This window comes from Amblyomma maculatum, chromosome 1, assembly GCF_055883805.1.
Source record: "Amblyomma maculatum isolate TAMU_Amacu chromosome 1, ASM5588380v1, whole genome shotgun sequence".
Taxonomy (NCBI): domain Eukaryota; kingdom Metazoa; phylum Arthropoda; class Arachnida; order Ixodida; family Ixodidae; genus Amblyomma; species Amblyomma maculatum.
In genome coordinates, this window is record NC_139344.1 from 340,059,948 (window position 1) to 340,081,462 (window position 21,515).

The 21,515-nt window shown below is 42.5% G+C and overlaps 1 protein-coding gene and 1 long non-coding RNA gene across 3 annotated transcripts in view; one reads left to right on the forward strand and one right to left on the reverse strand.

The window, feature by feature from the left end:
* Positions 1–21,515, forward strand: part of mRpS9 (mitochondrial ribosomal protein S9) — a 23,985-nt gene continuing 2,470 nt past the window's right edge. Inside the window, exons 1-12 of the mRNA XM_084588780.1 lie at positions 1–152; positions 289–436; positions 8,547–8,650; positions 8,732–8,794; positions 8,884–8,914; positions 9,566–9,645; positions 14,007–14,095; positions 15,795–15,870; positions 17,161–17,286; positions 18,178–18,220; positions 18,530–18,638; positions 19,475–19,647. Coding sequence (XP_084444906.1) covers positions 57–152; positions 289–436; positions 8,547–8,650; positions 8,732–8,794; positions 8,884–8,914; positions 9,566–9,645; positions 14,007–14,095; positions 15,795–15,870; positions 17,161–17,286; positions 18,178–18,220; positions 18,530–18,638; positions 19,475–19,647 — 1,138 coding nt within the window. The 5' untranslated portion in view covers positions 1–56. The remainder of the gene's footprint in view (positions 153–288; positions 437–8,546; positions 8,651–8,731; positions 8,795–8,883; positions 8,915–9,565; positions 9,646–14,006; positions 14,096–15,794; positions 15,871–17,160; positions 17,287–18,177; positions 18,221–18,529; positions 18,639–19,474; positions 19,648–21,515) is intronic.
* LOC146207580 (uncharacterized) overlaps positions 6,428–21,515 on the reverse strand; it is a 19,096-nt gene continuing 4,008 nt past the window's right edge. Inside the window, exons 2-4 of one of the 2 annotated variants that reach the window (XR_014703891.1) lie at positions 15,003–15,044; positions 9,140–9,221; positions 6,428–6,582 (exon numbers count right to left, since the gene is read on the reverse strand). This is a non-coding gene — a long non-coding RNA (uncharacterized LOC146207580). The remainder of the gene's footprint in view (positions 6,583–9,139; positions 9,222–15,002; positions 15,045–21,515) is intronic. The other variant, XR_014703892.1, reaches the window with a different exon arrangement.

Genomic DNA, 21,515 nt, shown 5'->3' on the forward strand with positions numbered 1-21,515 from the left:
GGTTACATCACTGCGGCGCGACCAAATCAGTTTTGCTCGCATGCGCGGGGACAGGCATGGAAGTTGCAAAGAAGTCTGCTAAAACACTCCACTTCATTTCCAAAATTAACAGTCGGTGTAACTTTGTGCCACGATCAGCACCTTTATCACAGGTAAACTCTAACATGTGTGAAAGGTCACTTCGTAATTAGGCAAATCAATGCTGTGCGTGCAGTTTCTGCACTACCCTTTTCACTCAACCTAAGTACAGTATGTGCCGTGCGCGCAGTGATTATATAAACTTTTCAGGTTCGGCTTTGTGCAACTACCGCTTCCGAAGAAAATGCAACGAACAGTGAAAGCCCGGATATTCTTCAGCTCCACTTACAAGCGGAAACTAAAGTGCAGAAAATCAGCAAGGCCATGAAAGCATACCTGGAGCGGGCCAGAGCGTACGGTAATATAACTCGCGAAATTCAGAAACAAGTTCTGCTGTCTTTGCCAGATTAATGCCTTCACTGAGCTGGAAATGCCACTTCGCTTTCATAACTTCTGTTGCTCTACTGCATCACGAAGCGCCTCTGATTTGATTTTTTTTACCATGCTTAATTGCAGTCGACCTTCAATAATTCTAACGCAAAGGAGACATCAGCATCGCTCCCCCCCACCCCCCTTCCCCTTTTTATTCGGAGTTGAAGTTTAGAGAAACCTTTCTAATACAAGTTTTTTTACCAGAACAGGTTTGTTACTGTTGTGTTGTACTTGGCTACCATCTCCTACATGAATAGACCAATTGACCACTGGCCTTTCGGTCTCCAGCACAGGTGGTACTGACCTAGGCTGCGGCCAGACTAGTGATACAGTGGAAGAGAATAAAAATGTCTGCATCCGGAAATGCCTACATCGGAAACTAAACCTGACAACTCTTAATGCTGGAGCCTTAAGCAGTGAGGTTAATGTAACAGTGTTGTGCAAGGAACTATAGCAGATATGAGTGAGATGTCATAGGTCTTAGTGAGGTTAGGAGGACTGACAAAGCACGGCTTTCCATATAGGGAGCTTGCATGAAGTGATGCATGCTGGGTAATCCGCCATGATAGTGTCGTTGGCAGCAGACGACGAAGCCCGGCACTGCCACACGGCCTCGTCTACATGGTCGCGTAATGAGCACAGACGATGCTGGTGAGATCGGACAGGTCGACCACGGGTTCTTACCGATTCCAAAAATATGTCTGCACGAGTGCGAGAAGGCGAAGGATGGGCCAACAGACACGAGATCGACGCCAATTCGGGCAAGTATCAAACTAGTCGCCAGAACTAGAAATCATGAATGTCGATGGGCGGCCACAGGTCCAGACGCACGGTGCAGTCAGTCGTTCGTGCGTGAACAGGTCCCAGCAGCGCTGCTTTGCATTTATTGATAGCATGCCTGATTTTTCGATCACAGCGTCGACGCATGTTCCTCAGGAATCTGCCAACATTTTGCACGTACGTCAGGGCAGTGTACGAACAGCCGCGTGTTTGCTCGGTGGACCGTCGAAAATGAAGGCACTTGGTCTATTCAGCCTGGCTGTGCTGCCCGCCGTCTACTGTTAACAGCATGGCGGATTACCCAACATGCATCACTTCATGCAAGCTTTCTGTATTATGATGTTCTTATTTAGCCAATACTCAAGAACTAGGTTTGTATTCCTGATCAATAAAGATATAGCTCGTGGCATGGGTGAATTCTGCAGCGTTAAAGTGGAGGTAACAACTGTTGTAATTAAGTTAAATAGGAAGTAAGAATTGAAGTTTGCACAGCCTGTACATCTGCATCCAGTTGAAAAGAAGAGTAAAGGTTCTACTGGGTACTGTATCACGCAAAGCATGACGAAAAAAAAATTATCTTGACTTATTTGTTAGCGTCTTCGTTCTCAGATATTGCACAGAGGTTGCATTTAGCGGTAATTTGTGCATTAGGCTATGTACGGTTGGGTGGGGTACTTTCCTGAATCTTTCAGAATGAACTAGAAATCCACATTGTATGCATTGATGGCCTATCAAACAGCAAGCTTTTATGGTTGTAGTAGTGTCATTTTGTGCCCGTCAGAGTAACAAACATTTTACTGTAGAGCCTGCGGCCACAGAGCATTCACTCTTTCGATGTGAGCGAGATGACGCAACCAGCACCACTGCGCAAAAGTTGACTGCTTGGTTCACTGTCACCATACACGATTTGGGTTTAGTTATTAACTTTAACCAAATCAGGCAGATACTGTATTCAAACATAGCATAAACAAGTATTGCCACCAAATGCCACCTTCATGCAAAATTTAACTTGAAGAAACTAACAGGTTTATCTAGACAATTTATTACATTACGCTCTAAGCGATGCAGCAGTCAGTACGAAGACTTGGAATCGGTAAAGTAAAAACACTGTATGTTGTGCTGATGGACAAATGCCAAAGTAGGCAAGAAGCAGACAGATCACAATGGTGGCCTGTGCCATGGATCCTAGGAAGTAGGGTGGTGGGGTGGGGGCTCCTTGAGCTCAATCAAAATAGTTTATGGTTCATGAATACCTTGTTCCACTAATGAGAGAACCAGGAATGGACTTGGAAGAGCTTGAATGGGGAGAGTGAAATAGGTTCCATATTGTGTGTGCTCGTCCCAACACGATTAGTATGGTCAGGTGTCAAATCAGCCTAGATACGAATAGGGAGTGGAGGAAACTAGTAAGGAACAGCACATAAGTTATCTAGTGAAAGGAGTGAAAGTAGACTATTTAAAAATCTCACTGAAGAATAGATATTATGGTTTAATTGAATATGATGATCTTAGTGTTCAAGGTATGAATGATAGTTTTAAATTTATTAAGTCGTAAGCTGCTGGCAGCTGACATGGCCGAGCACTAACTGGATGTTGGGCTTCCTGACGTTACGTTTAGCTGGAGCTGCCAACTCTGGCCTCTCCTTTCATATGGGAGGGTGATAACAGAATGAGCCTGCCAAGACCCTTGCATTCACGCTATTCCTAGGCCACGCAGGCACGTTCATACGGCTCATTTGAAGTGGGGCTTTATACGTAGGCTGGTAGCTTACGCTATCGTGTCATACCAATCCAGGCGTCCGTGCGGCGCCTTTCATTTGCTGCACCACACAGCATACAGAAGCAGACGCAGTACAGCAGGCATAAGCGGCGTTACAGGTTGGTTTACAGGAAAGAAAAGGCACAGTATCTGTCACAATTCTCTGTGGACACCTTAACCCGTGCCATAAAGAAAAGGAGGAAGGTGGGAGTGAAAACAGAGAGACAGAGGTGCTGTAGTGGAGGGCCTCAAATTACCATGCGATGAGGCGAAAGTTTAGGGATCCAAAGTGCCCCCTAGAATATTTTATGAAGTGCGCTGTAAAAGCAGTATATAGTGCGAGTTCTCACAGGAGTCGAAATGCCTACTTAAGAAACTTCAAGGTATGAAAGTCTTTAGCCCCTTAGGTAGAATATACCTGGGGAGGTTGTCAATATTAAGCACAAGGTAAATGGTCTAAGGAAGTGTAATACGTAGAGAATCGAATAAGTTATAAAAAAGGGGGGTTCCCAAGCAGCCAAGAGGAAATTGATGGTTATTGGCAAAAGCCAGACGTATGCCCTACCTGACAAGGAGAGCAATGTCACTGTGTAATTAGACTCGTCACAAATATGAGTAAGATAGTTAAAGGTAAGTAAGTAAATAGTGATAAGTAGCCAGATAATTCTGCACAGTGTCTTTAGTGGTTATATTAACTGGGATGCTAACGACCAAAGCCATTATGTGGAAATATCAGTCATACAACTTGGTAATGAAAGGGGAAGTTAAGGAACCCTTGAAAGCAATGCAAAGAGGAAAAGGAACTGGTGACAGTCAGTTTGTTGAAGGATGGTGGTGACGTTGTGCTAGGCAAGCATTCAATCCTGCATGCACCCTGTCTCGCGACCTTGAAGGTATCAATCTTAAAATAATACTAACAATACATTAGAAAGGCACTGTAAAGGGTTTGAAAAATTAGTCTGATCAGCCTACTGTCCTTTTTTAGAAGGTATTTACTGAGGTAGTTGCTAATCGTATTAGATTAGCCTTAGACATCAGGTAATTAAATGACCTGGCTAGTATAGAAAGGCTGCCCAACAATAAAACATATTCGCACTTTCAACCAGTTGTTAGCAGTACTGTAGCCATTGATTACGAGAAAGCATTTGTCTCAGTGAATTGAAATGGTGCTTTCTGTGGTGTCAGAGACTGTTGGCTTCCTTAATCAGTTCAGGAAGGGTGTCAGAGAAGAAGACATGGTTTATGATTTATTCAGTGCTATTCACCCCATCTTTACTCGAGGTATTCTAAGAACTCAATTGGAGACTGTTGAGTATAAGGGTTAATGGAAAATAAATACCTTAATAATTTACAATTTGATGATAATATTGCCTTGCTAAATAACTTGGAACTAACGCATGCTCAAGGACCTAGACAACTCTGGGTGGGTCTAAAAATTAATAGTATGAAAAAAGTGCAGTAATGTTCTAGCAGTCTAAAATAGGCAGTGAAACCTGGAAAAGAGCTCGAAGAAATGAAGAAATACATTTACTTACAGGAGTATAGATACCAAACTTTGTTGGGATTTTTCGTGTTAATGATGTGTAAGACATTCCTGTATGTTGATCTGCGTGCAATTTTTGCCTACGACTGATAAATAATTTATAATGGAATTTTCTTTTATCACCAATTTTGGTTTCAGCAGCCGAGAGATGTCTGTGACGTCACAATGAAGTCTTGACGCGCGGTATGAGAAAACACTGATATAATCGCCGATTCTTCATTGTAATGATTCCTGTTAATTGTAATGAATTGAGACGACACATTACTATATTGCTGTTTTCTTCTTTCTCACGTAACATAGACCTGACTTCGACGTCACAGCCATCACTCTGCTGTTGAAACCGAAACAAGTGAGAAAAATTTGATTATAAATTACTTGGCAGTCGTAGGCGAATATGACCTGGTGATCTATGTACAGTGGTGTCTTTGGCATCATTACGAACGATAAAACACTAACCCAAAATTAAGGTGTCTATACTCCTTTAAGGTTGGTACCACTAAAGTGAAATAACTAATCTAATAAAAATGGGGTAGAGTATATTGGGCAAGAACCATTAGGTCATGACTCCTAGGTCATGAATAGCAGTTTGCTGCAATTGCTCAAGACGAATGTATATAACAGCTGTAACTTACTGGTACTAACCTAGACCTTATGAAAACACTGGCACCCCCTTATGTAGACCCTGCACATTTCCGCCATGTTGGAGGATTCCGGGTACAGCAGCAGTACTATGGCAGTATAGCATTAACAACGCACAAGTTGGCATTTATCGTTGTCTAAGGTTCCCAAATATTGGTCTGTATGTTGATGTACACAAAAATGAGCTATAGATAACCAGGGAAACAAAGTGAGGGTGCCAGCTTCGTAGTGTTTTATTAATGCTCAGGATTTACTTGGCTCATGTGTGCGATATATGAATGTGTGTGTGAATGTGTGAGTTTAATTTCTGTTCACTAATTTAGATCTCAATTAACTCATTAATTAGTTAATTGGTATTAAGTCAAACTTTATGCTACATATTAAGTCATATATCGTTAGATAGCTTACGTCATGTGCAATTGCACTGAACTAATTGTATTCCTGATTATTTACCATTAATTAGTCAATTATAACTAAATAAAACTTTACGTTACAACATCAGGTCATATATCGCAGGATAGTTTGTATCGAGTACGGCTGCACTACACTAATTGCAGCTCTTAGTTGATAATCGTTAATTAGTTAAATGTGATTAACATTATTTGTGATTAACTTTAGGCTACAGCATGGAGTAGAATCCAAAATCAAACGTTAAACCACGCAAAAATCATGTCAGACTGATAAAACCGCGCGCTAACCGAGCTAACGCTTATCTATTTCAGTTAAAAAAAAACAAGCAGCGGAAGCAAAACAGTAGAACTTAATGATAGTTATTAGCAGCACGTAAGGAGACTGCAGTGCCCCGGTAGTTTTTTCTCAGAGGGATTAACATACGGCGTCGCAGGAAGCCGCTACTAGAGATGCGCAGTTCTTCTCGAGAGGTAATAAATTATTCGCAGAAGTTAGATTGTAGAAAAAGGCCCTAGAAGTGAGCTGATTGCTTATCTTGTAGTTGGCCAAGGAGCACTCCGTTGTCTACTAACAGTTATGACGCAGTGAGTCAATCGGCTACTAGTTTCTCACGCAGGACTAATTTTGCACCTGGTGCTTCAGCTTCGTGTGGCCATTTTTTATCCTTAAAGCTCAGTTTGCTTTTATACAAATCTTACACATTTTTCTGTTTACGAAGTGCAACAGGCAAACGGATTAGGAATAGATCCTCAGCTAGCTCGGCGCACGCAGTCATCTAAATTCATCATTTACCGGTCATAGTCGGCTGTGCTGTCTTCTCGTGTTGTTGCAAAGGTCGAATCTTCCAAGCGGAATTGTCCAAGCGACGGTGTGCACCCACAGTGAAGCATTGGCAGTCATGGTTAAGCCGTCACTCTGCCGATCACCTGCTATCATGGCACTGAAATGCGAGCAGCAGTGCAAATTATCAGACAATTTTTTTACCGCGTCCAAGCTACACCAGGACTGTGAAGCGCGCAGCAGAGGGCTGCAGGTTAATTTTGAGCACCTGGAAATATTTAACGTGCACCGAAATCTTGACACACAAGCGTTTTAGTTTTTCCCTTCCATAAGAAAAATGGTCGCTGCGGCCGAGATCGACCTTGCCTTTGGCTCAGCAGCACAGGGTCTTTGGTCACCCTTAAACACTCTAGCAATCAGCAAGTTTCACCAAGGTGCACTTGTAATCAAGTATGTGATCATAATATGGCATCTTCGTTCAATGCGGGCGCTGAGCTTATGCTAACCCTAAAACTCAACGATATGATCATTGACGCAGAAAGGAAACAAATAAAGTTCAAGGATTGAAGAACAGTGTGTCTGACGAAAATAAGATATTTTTGACCCAGTGCACTTCTTCGTCTTCAACGTATGACACCATTGTGAATTCCTTCGCTACCACTGTGCCTCTCCGATTGTGTTTTTAATGCATTATAGGTACTTCCAAAGCCACTCGGAAACGTGGACAACACAGAAAGGTCCACGGATTACTTGTTGGTTATGATTTCTCTCTTCAACCTTAAAATAAAAGGATCTCCAAACCGAGAGAACCGCTCGTACATTCTGTGCCAGGCAATCCCGCAACTGCAATCCTCCAACATGGCGCCGATCACTCGTTTTAGTTTTCCTCTGGTAGATGACAGCACTTTTGCATAAGACCTAAAGGGCAGAAATGTTGAGGCTGTGGTTTCTACGTGGGCATAGGCCACCAACTACCGCGGGTTCGAGCGTCGCGCGAGCCGAAACCCCGATCAGCCGTCACCACGCGAAACACTGAAACACCGCAGCGCGCACTCAACCTCCACCGGGAGGAGAGCACTTCGCTGCAAGGACACAAGCCTCCAAGTTCACAAAGGAGACATTTATTGAAACGCCATCCTCCAGCGGCACGCGCGCGCGCACACGCACACGCGCACACACACACGCGCACACACACACACACACAGTCACCGTGTCCCGGGAGCGTGCGAGGAGCAAGGCGCCGCAAGCACGCAAAGGCGTACTGTGATCTCTCTCTCGCAGTGACCAGAGGGTTCCTTTGAGAGAGAGTGGGCAACCACCGCAAGGTACGCCTGTTGCGGATCATTGGATCACGATCGACAGGTTCGAGCTGCGCTCTCAGGTACGACCCGGAGCAGACGAACTCGAGTGTCTGCGCGGACAAAGGCCGGCAGACAAGAACAGTAGCGTATGCACCTTGCGATGTCTCGGAGGGGTCTCTCCCCGAGCACAGCTGTCGAAGCGGTGCCGTGTTCACGCCAAACGGCGCCAATTAGAACAGCCACTGGGGCGCCAGGGCGGAGCTGTGGCCGAGCGACAGTGACAAGTCGTCTGGACATCTCTCCGCCATCTCAGGCGGGAGAAAGGGAAAGAGGAGAACAGGGAAGCGGGAGGCTGCCGCGCAAAGAGTAGCCGCAGCAAGCCCGAATCCCACAAGGTTTACAAAAGTTTTAAACTTACATTGAGGACAGCAGAACGAGTGATGGAAACTAGAACAATGGGTGTAACTTGAAGAGACAGAAAGAGAATGCAGTTGGTCAGGGAATGAGTGCAGGTCAACATTACCCTAGTTGAATTAAAAAAAATATATATAACTGGTTGTCTCTTAATTAAGTGAATTCCAAGGGAAGGCAAGTACAGCAGGGGCTGGATGATATTAGGATGTTAAGAAGGTTTAGGGGATAAGTTGGCTGCAGCCAGTATAGAAAGGGTTAACATGAGGGATATTTGAGTGGTCTTTGACTTGCAGTGGTTATTAGGATGTTAATGACGATAGTTCACCACATGTGATGCTGATGGTTCGAAAAGCTTGGTTTGGGTTAAGTGGAAGTTTGATTTAATGGCATTTCACTGTATTATTTGCAGATGAGTTCATAAAAAAGGAGCAGTATGAATTTGACATTGGGAAACGGCACCTTGCAAACATGATGGGCGTTGACGCCGACAGCATGACTCAGGGTGACATTGACGTGAGTTTCATGTTCGCACCGCTGTCTGATGCATGTTTTTTGATGATTCATATCACTGTGATGAAATTTTCTTGCCTTTAGCGAGCCATTCAGTATCTGATGCCATCAGGGCTACACGAGCCCAAGGCACGACCAATCATGAAGGTATACTTGCATGCTTGCGTTTCTCAGTTATGTGCATGTGTGCGAAGCTTTGTCTTCCACATTGAACTAAATGAGTGCATTCCTTCTAGCCCCCTGAAGATGTGTTTCCTAGGGAGAAGGGTGAGTTTAAAATTTTAATTTGTGATTCAGATCTCAGTTAAAAAATTTTCTTAGCTGTGGCCAAGAATAGCACTTTTTTTTTTTTTTCTACCTGTAAGTAAGTGCTTGTTGGAGCGATAAAGAGAGTAGCCTCAATGCACAAATTGCTTGAAATTTCTATTATTGCATTTATAATTGTGCACCTGTGCAGTGCACCTTAGGAATGTAGATACGAATGAAGCCCACCTTGATTGATTGCTAAGTGGCTGTCGAGCATGGCTTCTGGATACAAGTTCAGAGTTGCTCCTGAACTGCGATGACCATTTTTCTGTAAAGACAAAAATATAAAACACTCATGCACTGCAATCTCAGCACATGTTGAAAGACTCTAAAAGGTCAACGTTAATTCCATCCCTTCGCAGCAGCATGTCTTATAGCCCACAGCTAGTGTTGCGTTGGCATATAAAGACTGATTTAATTTTAGTCTTGAAGTTGTCGCGTTCATTTATGGTGGGCCACTTTGTTTTGTGGTGTGCAGTATATTATTAATGCTTTGCAAAATGAGTATTGACACTGCTCTGAAAGCTACCTTTATAGCACGTTTCGTGCCTTTATGCTACGTTTGCATTCTTGTTGCTGCATTTTTGAAATACCTTGTCTATTCAAATGCAGCGGCACAGTTTGACTATACGGGAAGGCCATTCCACTACCTCTTCTACACAACAAGGCCTAATTACTACGAAGTCCTACATGTGAGAGCCACAATCAACTTCACAATCTTGTTCCCAGGAATGCCCATGAGTGAATACTATTACTGTGCACCAACTGTGTAAACCTAAATGTGCTTGTAAAAACATTCCTCTGATGTCTGCCTCGACCTTTTCTAGCTATCAGCGGATTTGTCCAAGTTCTGCTGCTAGCGCTATGCCTTCATGTTTTCTTTATGCCGGCCTTGCTGCATAATGAAACTTGAGATCAGTTTTCGAAGTGTCTTAATGGGATTTCATTGCATACATTTGCTTGCTGAGCATGTCGCATGCTGTTCATTGTCTACTTTTCAGAGACATTTATACTTCTTTGGGTTAATGGGTAGACGCAGCATTATTCTTTGGTATTAGTTAAGCATTCTGATATATTCCCCTTGCATGTTTTCCAGGGCACTGTGAAAAGCTTTGTGTAATTTGATGATTTTTAACCAGATCACTTATCTCACTTATCTCACTTATCTTGCATAGTTGTTGTGCAGGACACGCCTGAAGTGACACTGTGGACAAATTGAAGTTCTTTCCTGTGTTGATAGATTATCTCATTCTAATCGCAAAGAGGTTACTCTCACCGAAGATGGAGATTTTGTGAGCTGGAAAAGCAAAAAAAGAGTACAGTTGTTGCCATTGCTGGGTGATCCATCTACTGAAATGCGATGCTTAGATACAGAGCTTTGCACGCATCCTAGAGACTAGGCTACTCCCCCATTCACTTAACATGATCACGGAGTCATTTTCAGCGTAGAGGGAGAGAAACAGCTTTAGTATGGTGCCGTATTGAAGTCATGAGCTTCCAGCAATTGGTGGAAAAATTTCATCAAGTGCAATTTTCGCAGCTGTAAATGCGTATTTGGTGCTTGAAAAACTTGGAAGGTACGTACAAGGAACAGAAAGGTATATTTGTACTTTGAACAAAAGTTTAATAGAGCTGTCCTCAGTACCTCTTTAAAGGTCGTGTCTTATGCAGACTGCAGCCATGAAATTAGGAGACGCCTGCTTCTGGGAAAGAGAGCCATGGTTAGCCTTGACCGCCTAGTAAAGAGCAGAGACATTAGTCTGTCAACCGAGATCCGTATAACTCGTGCTATGGTCTTTCGTGGTGATGTATGGATGCGAGAGTTGGACTGTGAAGAAGGCTGACCGCCAAAGAATTGATGCGTTTGAATTGTGGTGCTGGCGGAGACTCTTGAGAGTTCCTTGGACTGCCAGAAGATCAAATCAGTCGATATTGTCAACCATAAACCCCGACTGCTCATTGGAGGGTCGAATTCTAAAGTTAAAGCTCAGATACTTTGGCCATCTGATGAGAAGAGAGGAGTCGCTGGAGAAAGACTTGATGTTGGGAAAGGTTGAGGGTCGCTGGAGAAGGGGTAGGCAGTGAACGCGATGGTTAGATGGCATCCTCGAGGCGCTGCAGAAAAAGTTATGTGATGTAAGGAAGATAGTGAGAGACCGGAAAGCGTGGCGTGACATGGTCTATAGAGTCACGAAGAGTCGGACACGACTGAACTGAACTGAACTTATGCAGAAGACCTTTTAGTGATTTTTTATATTTTAAAGGCAGTGCAGGAAACATTTAAGATTCTAAAAAAAAATGAAAATAAAAAAAAGGATTATAAAAATGCATCCAAAATATTTTGTGAAAGCATGTGACAATTTAGGTGTTGTCCTGCAAACTAAGCTGCAGATGTGTGAACTAGAGAATCAGAGAAAGGATGGGGCCAAGCAGCAACCATCTTAAATGCAGAATAATGACGATGGACTGTACAGTTTCTCATAATTGCCCATGGTGAAAAGAGGTCCTTAACTAGAGTCGATGCAAGATTGCTGGGAAATACATCCTTTGTCTAAGCTTGCCTAGCATAAAAATATGAATTCAGTCGTAGTATGATATATTTTCGTACAAGCCTGGTACTGAACATGCACTTGCACTGAATTGGCAAAGACACGGAAAATGCAGCATCAAAAGAATTCTGTTTATGCACACCGCAGCACATCTACAACTATGCATACAGGAGATGAAAAAGTAGCACTGCTTAAAAAAAAAAAAAAGAGGCGCAGTGACATTGCAGCACTAGAGAAAAAAGAAAATGACAACAAAAACAGTGCATGGAAAAGCTGTCAGGAAGACAGAATAGTGCAAAGTAAAAACAGCACTATGGTGAAACAGCGCTGAGCAATACCTTTGCAGCACTGTTTTGCAGGACTAGTATGGCAGAACTAGTGGTTATGCAGTCTTTGCTTGCTTGGGTTCATTGTTTTATTGTTTTCTGTTACATTTTTTTTTTTAGCCTGTATATGTTAGGCTGTCTATAATATAACAGTACAGCTTCACATTCAGATGTTCTGTAGTGGCTTGAGCCATACAATCCAATCATTGTGCCACTCAGGTCCTGGGTTTGTAGAAAATTTCATCCATTGCTTGGATGAAGCCTGCGGGGGTATCCAATTCCAGAAGGCTTTAAGGTATGCAGCTTCCATTGGAGGTATTTGCAAGTGAAGCGAGTAAGTGTGTTTTCCCTGAGCAGGTTTAGCAAAGAATCTGCAGTCACTTGCTTCGTCTGAGTGATAGTGGGGGCCATGCTTGAATGTCAGTTAAAACTTGGTAGGAATAATGAACAGGAAAGGCCGTTTTGGTTGTACATTATTAATTATTATGGGGGGGGGGGGTCACTGCTTGCAAGTCTCTGCACCTCAGAATGTAGTATGGTACCACTGCGACGTTAGCTGTGTCCGCAGTGTACATGATGCATTAGTAGAATTTTATCAATGGTCTTATTATGCTTCATGTAGTTCAGTCTTTAAAATGAGGTACGTGCATAAGTATACTTCCCTGGTGGCCCAAGGCGACTAAACGACAAGGTGGCAGTAACAGAGTGACACTGAAACCACGCTACTATATCGCCAAGTCTTGTCACTTTGTGCTGGTATGTTAGCGGCAGCAATAGGTGGTGGCGTCATCATTGTGCGGCACACATTCAAGGAAAATGGCCACATGTCGTTACCCCACTTGTTTCCAGGTGCCTGACGATAATTGAACATGTAATTGCACTGCTGTTTCAAAGAAGGCCAGTTCACTAAAATGTATCGGGCAAGGTTGTCCAGAAAGTGGAAGCAAGAGCAAAAAAAATAAAAGAAGGAAGACGTCTGGGTCGATTTCATTTTTCGGTTGCCCAAGTTGTCCTTGCATAATACAGAAAAGACTAAATTGCTCTAGCCAATCAAGCAGTGATTGCATAACTTCTAATTCTGCCATATGCACTCTTCAAGCAGTGCTACACCCTTCCGCATCGTGTGTGTGTATTGCGTTTTTCTGTTGCTGTGCTTCTTTTTTTTTTTTTCAGCATGCTGTTTTAACGCATGCTCCTTTTCACTGTGCCGTTTTTTTGCTGCAGTTTAAAGCCTTGTGTTGTTCTGACACGTGTTGTTATTTTGTGGTGCCCTCTGTGCCAGGACAATTATGTAGTGTCTGTTTCCCACCGCTCGCGCAGCAGATAATGTGCTCTTAAAGAAACTTTCTTAGTTGGTAATTTTGAGAAACTTTATGTGTGGGTCTAGTGCTAGACTTTGCGTGTCAGGATGTGCTTTTGTATTAGAAACAAGGACACATGAGAAGTTGCTGTGGTGACATAACTGACTGTAACTGCGTTAAAAAGTGGGGATGATGATGTAACTGCATTAACATCATCTCATCTCATCTCTTCGCTTTCTGGTCTCCATGCTTTCCCCCGTGTGATCATTTCAATTCTTGTCCTCAAATACCAAAATGCTTTTTCCTTGACATTACCGTGCAGGCTGCTAGTTGATAAGTCACAGAGTATTTTATTACTGGAAGTGGTTCTCTAATCCTAGCTTGTGATCGGAGAGGCCATTGATGCCATTTGGTTGGGTTGTAACCTTTGTGCCAGTGCCAGTCTAGTCCTTTGTGTTGCGAGCTATTCTCTGCAGTTCTAAAGTAACCCTGTCTGTTTATTTCTTGTCCCGGTAGCTTCTGAAAGATGTGAAAGGTGAATTGGATTAGAAGCTGAGTCTGACGCTTGCTCTGAAGCTGTCAGTCATCTACATGCCTGTGACAACTAAAATTAGGTCGCACAATATCACCGTGCTCTTTGGAAAGTTTGCTTAATATGCTTTCGTTACCTCCTCGACTGATGGATACAAATTATTGAACTCTTGGTGGTAAACGTTCTAGTGGTCTATAAAAGTAAGGAAGTGGATTCCAAGGGATAATAAGTGTAGCAGGTGGGCTTAAAGGGTCGGGTGAGTAGACGAGACTGAGAAGTTTACTGGGGCTGCATCATGGTCATCAGTCATGATTATGATGATGGTTATGATACACTTCCTTACAGGAGGGAGTCAGCCATTTGGCAGAATTGAATCGTTTGGAAACTCGGATGATCCACAAGGGAGTGGCAGAACCGCCCGCTGAACAGAAATTGTAAGCCTCCTTCTGCCTGTAGAAATTATGCCTGATAAGATTTAGAGTGCACTATCGACTGCACAAAGCAGTAATACACCACGAGCAATAACAAAAATAGGGGCGGGTTAAAGGGGGAGAAACTAAATATAGTAAATATGTTACTACAGAGTATTGTTTCTTCAATTTTTGCTGTATTTTTTATTGTTAGAATTAGGGCTTTGTATGGTGAAACAACATTGCTTGCTATTCCACTGTAGAATGTAACGCTTGTTCTCTGGAAATAATACAGGCTTCTCTTAATAATTTGAACGTTAAGGGAATGGAGAATTTATTCATACTGTTATGCGGAGTTTGGGTTTAAAGGACCCTTTTAATACACTTTGTTCTGATACATCCAGAATCTTGGCTCAGGCTAAGGGATTATTTAATGATGGTTCATTATCACCTTCATTTTTCTGAAAAACGATGTGTTAGTGCAGTCTGTGTAGGTCGATTGTGTAGCAAGGCGGACATTATGTATATGTGGTAGAGCTCATTAATTAGATGATGAACTAAAGTTAACTAATGAACTTTTTTATTTCTGATTTTAGGCAGCAAGATCATATTGCAAAATTGAAGGCCATGTACCTTAAAATTGAGTCCATATTTTAAATATTCTTAATTGGCAAAATAGCAATATTGTATGAAAAATATGCTACCGAAAGCCTGTTGTATTGGGTTTTATGCTTTGCTTATTTATGAAATAGCATTGGTAGCATTTTTGAGCATCAGGCACAGATGCTGTGTGTGTCTGATGATGTTGAAAAAGTTAATTTTTTGGCAATGATACGACGTATACCAGGTATTGCAACTAGCTTTCAAACACGTAATTTTGATTTTTAACATATCACATTGCCGAACAACTAAATTCGAAGGCTGGACTCACCTTTGATGTTGATGGCCTTCAATTCCACAATATAATCTGGTTCTTTAAAATAAAAAATAAAAACTTTGATTAGTTTAGTTAATCAATCAAGTAATTATAAAGTCTCTCACATACACAATGCAAACTTTGCCATTCAGTCCACCTCTGCAGGCCAAATCAGTGTAGATCTGGGAACTTTGACAAAAATTGATCGGCATTTGAAATACAAGTCTAGTGAAAAAAGGCTAACTCATCCCTGCGTATCGAGGATGCCAACAGTTACCAAAACCAAAAAAAAAAGGATTAGGAGAATGTTTTAATGTTTCTATGCGTACAAGTAAAGTAATTATTTTATATCTGAAAAATAATTGATAATGGGGCAGAAGGAAAAACAACCACATGGCTGCTGGAAGAATCTGAACCCATGACCTCCGCATGTTGTGTACGCTACTCTACCAACTGAGCTATTGCAGTGACTGAAGTTTGATTGCGACCAATTGCACCCTCATTTATAGTACCAGACATAGTGGCGTAGTACCAGTGGCATCAAGACTGCCAGAACAGAGTCCCTCATTAAGCTGTTGCGCAGGTGCAGGTAGGGATATGAGAGGCATGTTATGTTTACAAATCAAGGTAGCCAACTGTTAACAAAACTAAGGAAAGCATAAGAAATTTCTCGGTTTCTTTTTCTTTGTTGTTGATCAGTGTTATCCCTTCTCTGTTTGCTGCCTGGTTGTACTTGTTTGTTATACTCGAATATGGTTGAAATGCCGGTAATTGCCACCTTCCTCATGTGCACTTTGTTTCTGTCAGGAATGTTCAAGATAGTATGTGGCTTCCCAAGAAGGAGTTGGAAGTACTGCTTGTTGAGACATTGAATGACCAGCAGGTAATCTTCTTTCATTGTTAAACTTTTGTGTTCCTGGTTTTCCTTGCCTCAGTCATCGTCACAGACTTCAATATTGCCTGGGTTACAGTATTTCCTTCATGTGTAAACTACCCAAGGGGAGAAGGAATGCTAAAACTTTTAGATCGTAGGAAATGGCCTCTTGAACTGTTTTTCCCATTTTGACACTTTATTATAGTATGTCCATTTCTGCACACCGCACCATCGATATGGCTGTTTTGACACTGTTTAGGATGCGCATACTATGAGGATCTTGAACTTCGTCCTTTTCTGTGAGTGCTACAAGGCACGGCAATTATGCTACTAATTATTTTGCCGATAAGTGTACCGTGCCACGCTTCTCAATTTCTCCACTGTGCTTTATAATGAACACGATCAGCTCTACTGAATAATAATAATAATAATAATAATAATAATAATAATAATAACTGGTTCACTGGAAGGGAAAGGCGCTGTAACTGTCTCACTCGTTTTCTGTGGACACCTGAACCGCGCCGTGAGGGAAGGGAGGAAGGTGGGAGTTAAAGTGGAAAGAGAGAAAGAGGAGCCGTAGTGGAGGGCTACGGAGTAATTTCGACCACTTGGGGATCTTTAACCCCCTTAACCGTTTCGGACGAGCTGCGCTCGTCCTTGCGAAGCCGTCCCCAAACCGTTTTGGACAACTATAGCTCGTCCTCGCTGAATAGGTTCTTCCCTTCAGCGTTTCGAACGAGCAGCGCTCGTTTGTTGCTTAGATGGCATTTTGCTCGACAGATGGCAGCACTGACCTGTTAATTTCGTTTTTTTTTTCTACCACATATAAACGTCTTTTACGTATGGCAACATAATAACCGAAATCAGCACTAAAAAAATAAGCAGTTTTGTAAAGAAATTCGTTGATATAACAAAGCGGTGAAGGGGTTAACGTGCGCTGACATCGCACAGCACACGGACACCTCTTCGTTTCGCCTCCATCTGGCTGTTTCAGTATCTTGCTGCTCGGTGCAATTTGTAAGCACTGTTGTATATCAGACGTTGCATAGTTCAGAAGGTGACTAGCCCGGAAATAATGAGGGCAAGCACACATGGGCGACCATAGGTGCAAGGATATGCATGCAGGGTGCCCCTATCGACCTGCCATCACAAGTCTTAAGTGCCTTCACTTGGGAATGGTGTCGCATTGTTTGGTACAACATGCTACTTTTTTGAAAGGCTTGAATGTATTCATGCGGATTCCAATTTTTCCGTTTATTTTTCAACTGTCTTCTGTCTGCGTTTTTTCTCTATTCATAGTACGACTATTTTACCAAGACTCTAGACCGTTTGGTGGACCACCCGTACTCATCGCATGCAAAGGAATTTGTTATGCGTTACAGAAAACCCAAGCTGGCCACGATTATCCGAGAGAAAATAGCGCCGGTATGTTGAATATATATAGGTGTTGAATCCTTGCAATCAAATGTGGTTTCTGTAATGTAATAATTGGAGCAAACGTTTCTTAAGAAATTCAATGTCTGCTTGCTCCTATAGGGCCGTTAAAGCCCTGCTAGGTGATGTTGGTGATGTAGGCTGTTGGCAAGAAGAGTAATGACAGTTGGGCGTGTTGCAAAGATTTCATGCCTGCACAATTTTATTTTCATATTCACGAAAGAAACTCTCTCCTGAAGCAGAAAACAAGCAGATTTGTCATGCCAGAGCTCACCTTTTGGCTATTTCTTTTTTTTTTTTTTTTCATTTTCTTGCAGTTCGTTAGTGCATTAGCATGGGAGTTTGTTTTTTTTTAAGAAAAAAAAAATTACTGTGCAATCAAACACCTGATGTGATAGTTCTGCAAGAATAGTTGGCTTTACTCTTGATGATTTACTTTTATTATAAAGAAAGCTTTTGCTCTATGCCGAGGCTCAACACATGCGGCAGAATTTTTCTGGCAGGAGAAAGCGGGTGAATAACTGGTGGGTGGCACATCTAGAGGGTGGAGATTGATGGCAAGCTGGGTTTAGGAAGGCAGTGGTCAGGTGGGCTGGTGCTTTTGGAGGGCAGCTGGCTTTTCCACTGCAGCTTTGAATTCGATTTTGTCGCCAAGTTTTCATTCTGCTGCTGTTGTTGCTGAAGCCTGTTCACTTAACTGCTCCAAATGAACCCTGCTGCAGGCATACTTTGACTGCAATACTTGTGACAACTTAGGAGCATCAACTGTAAATGGACAGATGCATAGAAATACAGACCAAAATGGCATTTCTCAGCGTGAACTCATATTCAGTTAACACAGCTTCATTTGTTTTGCCTATTTTTGCTTGAAACGATGCGCAGTTGCAGTATGATGAAACCGGAAGGCCGTACGCCAAAGCAAATGGTATGTCTAATAATGTTATATATCTCTGCATGTGGAAGCTTTGCTCCTACTGTACAGCCGCCAAAATCTTTAATTCCCGTGCATGATGGTCGCATTTTCTGTGATTCTAAGCATCATAGAGGTGCTAACGTGTGGAAAGTCCAAGTATAGGTAAGGGCTCTCCAAACCCTTGTTTAATCGTGACCTTCCTGCAATTTTTATCCGCACTAAGGTGCAGGAACACAGAAAAGGTTCCATTGTGCACGCCAGTGAAAGATTTGGGCGGCTGTACTTCAGTTCGTTGGCTTATGCGTCTGCTTTTCCATCCAGGTGCTCGGAAGCACGTGAGGGCTGAGGTGACTGTCTGGGGCAATGGCACGGGCAAAGTGAACATCAATAATGGTCATGGCATCGAGTACTTTCAGGAAATTCGAGACAGGTTAGTTGGTTTGTTGTTGCTCGGATGCCTATGTGGGCATGTGCCACCGCTTTTGCACATGTGGCCATAATGGCTGTCTGACAGGCAGGAAGATGGCTGAGAGCTTTCAAATCTGGTCATCTGTTGCAGGACATACAAAATAATAAGGCATGTCCCAGAAGCTTTGGTCAAGGGACATGAAGAAAAAAAACATTACGAGGGTTTGTGACGATATAGCTGTGATCTGAGTCACCTGGTTGTACATTTAGAATCAGGGCCTATGTGGTTATAGCAGAGCTGTGGCCTATCCATAGCACCAGGGCCTTCTGGCTAAGTTTACTCTGTTCGGCACAAAATTTTAAGTTCATGTGCCTTCATCCGGGTGTTTGTGCTTCTTAGCGAACTTTGCCATCTATATAAGACTTTATCATCAAGCTTAGTGATATGTGGGTGATGATTAATCAGTGCTTGTAATATGCATAGGTTCAGGCTACTGAGAAGCGCTGTGATGAGCGATGTTCAGTCTAGGAAAAAGTGCTAACGCTCATGCAGAGTGGTTGTTTCTTGTCCCATATGCTCTACTAATTCAAATCCCTGGATTTAGTTTCCTTTACATTAAGTTAGGCTACATTGTGATTTGGCTGACATAAAGAGCCTGAGCAGTCCTTTCGGTGAGAGAAGTAAGCCACTTACTTAGTACCTTCTGCCCAAAAGCTCTACTTGATTGAGTTTTGTGTATCCAAATTCTGTTTGCCATGTGTGCTTCAATGGGTAAGTTGATTTGGGAATGCTTGCTTGTGCACATTTTCAATGTCTCCATAATGTCTTCACTTATTTTCTTCGGTGACATTTTGCAGGGAGCAGATAATGTTTCCCCTGCAGTTTACAGGACTTCTCATGAAGGTTGACATTGAGGCCACACTGAACGAAGCTGAGGGCTCAACTGCTCGCGCGAATGCCATTCGCCACGGGCTGTCCTTAGCCTTGTGCAGCTTCGTCTCCGAGGAGGAGGTAGAGAGAATGAGGCTCGGTGAGGCATTAAAAGGCTGTGTTGGGCTGGGTTAGACTGGATTGGCTGGAGCATGGAGTGATGATTGCCTGATTCCTGTGTTCATTTGTTGAACTTTGATTACCACTTTGGTCAAGATGCCATTTGTGCATGAAGAATTTGCAAATGATGGTAACTGTAGCAGCATCCCTGATAGATTTGTCCTCTCCTTACAGTATGGTGATACAAGTGTTGGACTAGCTCATTGCAACATCTCTTGAATATATGGTTGCTTTATTATTCTCTGTGATGTTCTAGAAAGGAATAGAAGGAAGAAACTACCCACTTTGCCTTTGCGATTTTTTTGCTCCTTTCATCATTCTTTGCGCACCGAGAGGTCTGCACTCATTCACCGACTTGCTCCGCTTGCCTGTCCGCTTGCCTGTCCGCACGCATGGAAATTCTTTGGGAAGGAGGAGGAAGGGGAGCTTGCTGAAGCTTTGACTTGACTCTGCTAGCTGAGTGGTTGTGATCACAGTAGCTTCGTGGCATCTGAAAGGATGTGCCGATTAGCCAATTTTAAACCTGTATGCATGCGCGTGATGTCAACGAGGGTGTGAGTTTGAAAAAGTCATTGGGGAAACTGCAAACTTCTAAGTGCAATTGTGGCTTCTCTGTTGCATGTAGGAAAAATGACCACATTAGATATATCATGTTAATAACAATTTATTGAGAGGTTTCTGGAGGTGCTCTACAACTTTGCATATCACATTTAGGATCTGCAGCCAATACTTTTATGGTTGAGTAATTAAATGTAGTTAATGAGATGGTTGGAAGAAAAATAAAAAGATATAGCCTGGACTATAGGCTAGTGTTGACATTGTTCATCCAGTTTCATTTGCATCCGAAGTGCCATTCATTTTTAAAACCTTGGCTCAAGTTACGTGGAACAGCCTGTATATGAGTTTGCATGTCTCAGCATTGCATTCATACATCTTTCATAGGTGTGTGCAAATATTGAGATTTTTGAATATGAATCAAATACGAATGTGAGAAACAAATGCCTCCAACTATCGAATAGAGTACTGAGTACCTGATCAGTAAGAATTTTTTGAAGATTGCAAGAAAAAATAGCAAACATTGTTTGTCTCGTTTATTGCACACAAGTGTATACCCTACTGAACAATTCATTGTAAATTTTTATGCAGGATTCTGTATACCAGTCTTTTGTTCCGGGAGGGCCTGCACAAAACTGGGTGGAGCTGTAGTATTGCTGCTGAATACAGTAAACTTTTGTTAATTTGGCTTTCAAGGGACCAAAGGTCCGAATTAACCGAAAACTCAAACTGTCGAATATGCCTAAAAAAAAAAACTGCCAGAAACCATTTGCATCATGGTAGCTTTATCTGTGCCCCTGCAGGTTGATTGTATGCGTTTAAGATGAAACCGAAGTGAGAATGTCATTTTTCCCCGGTTTCATCATCACAGCTTTGCGTTGCACACACACTGTCGGGAAGGCCACTTTCACCATCAGCCCCTTCGTGTTTTTGAGGATGTTTCACTGCACAGTCTACGCGGTCAAAAATAGCGGTGAAATTGTGAAACTGCGGTGAATTTGAGAATTCTCGGTGTATTCGGGAAATTTTGAATATCAGTTCCTCGAATACAAATCGAATAACAAGCATATTCGATTTTTGTTCAAAATTTCCAATATTTGCACACACCTAATTTTCCATCAGCAGCCGTCTCCGTACAAAATGTGGTCTAAATGTTGTGGTAAGATGCAACAGGCATTTATAATCGCAGAGTTTTAAGTGGGTAGCTGATGTGCATATGGTGATGTCGGGAATGTGGAGGTCTTGCTTAGAGCAGCCACTGTTTTCTTAGGATTGCCATTGTTATTGCAGAGC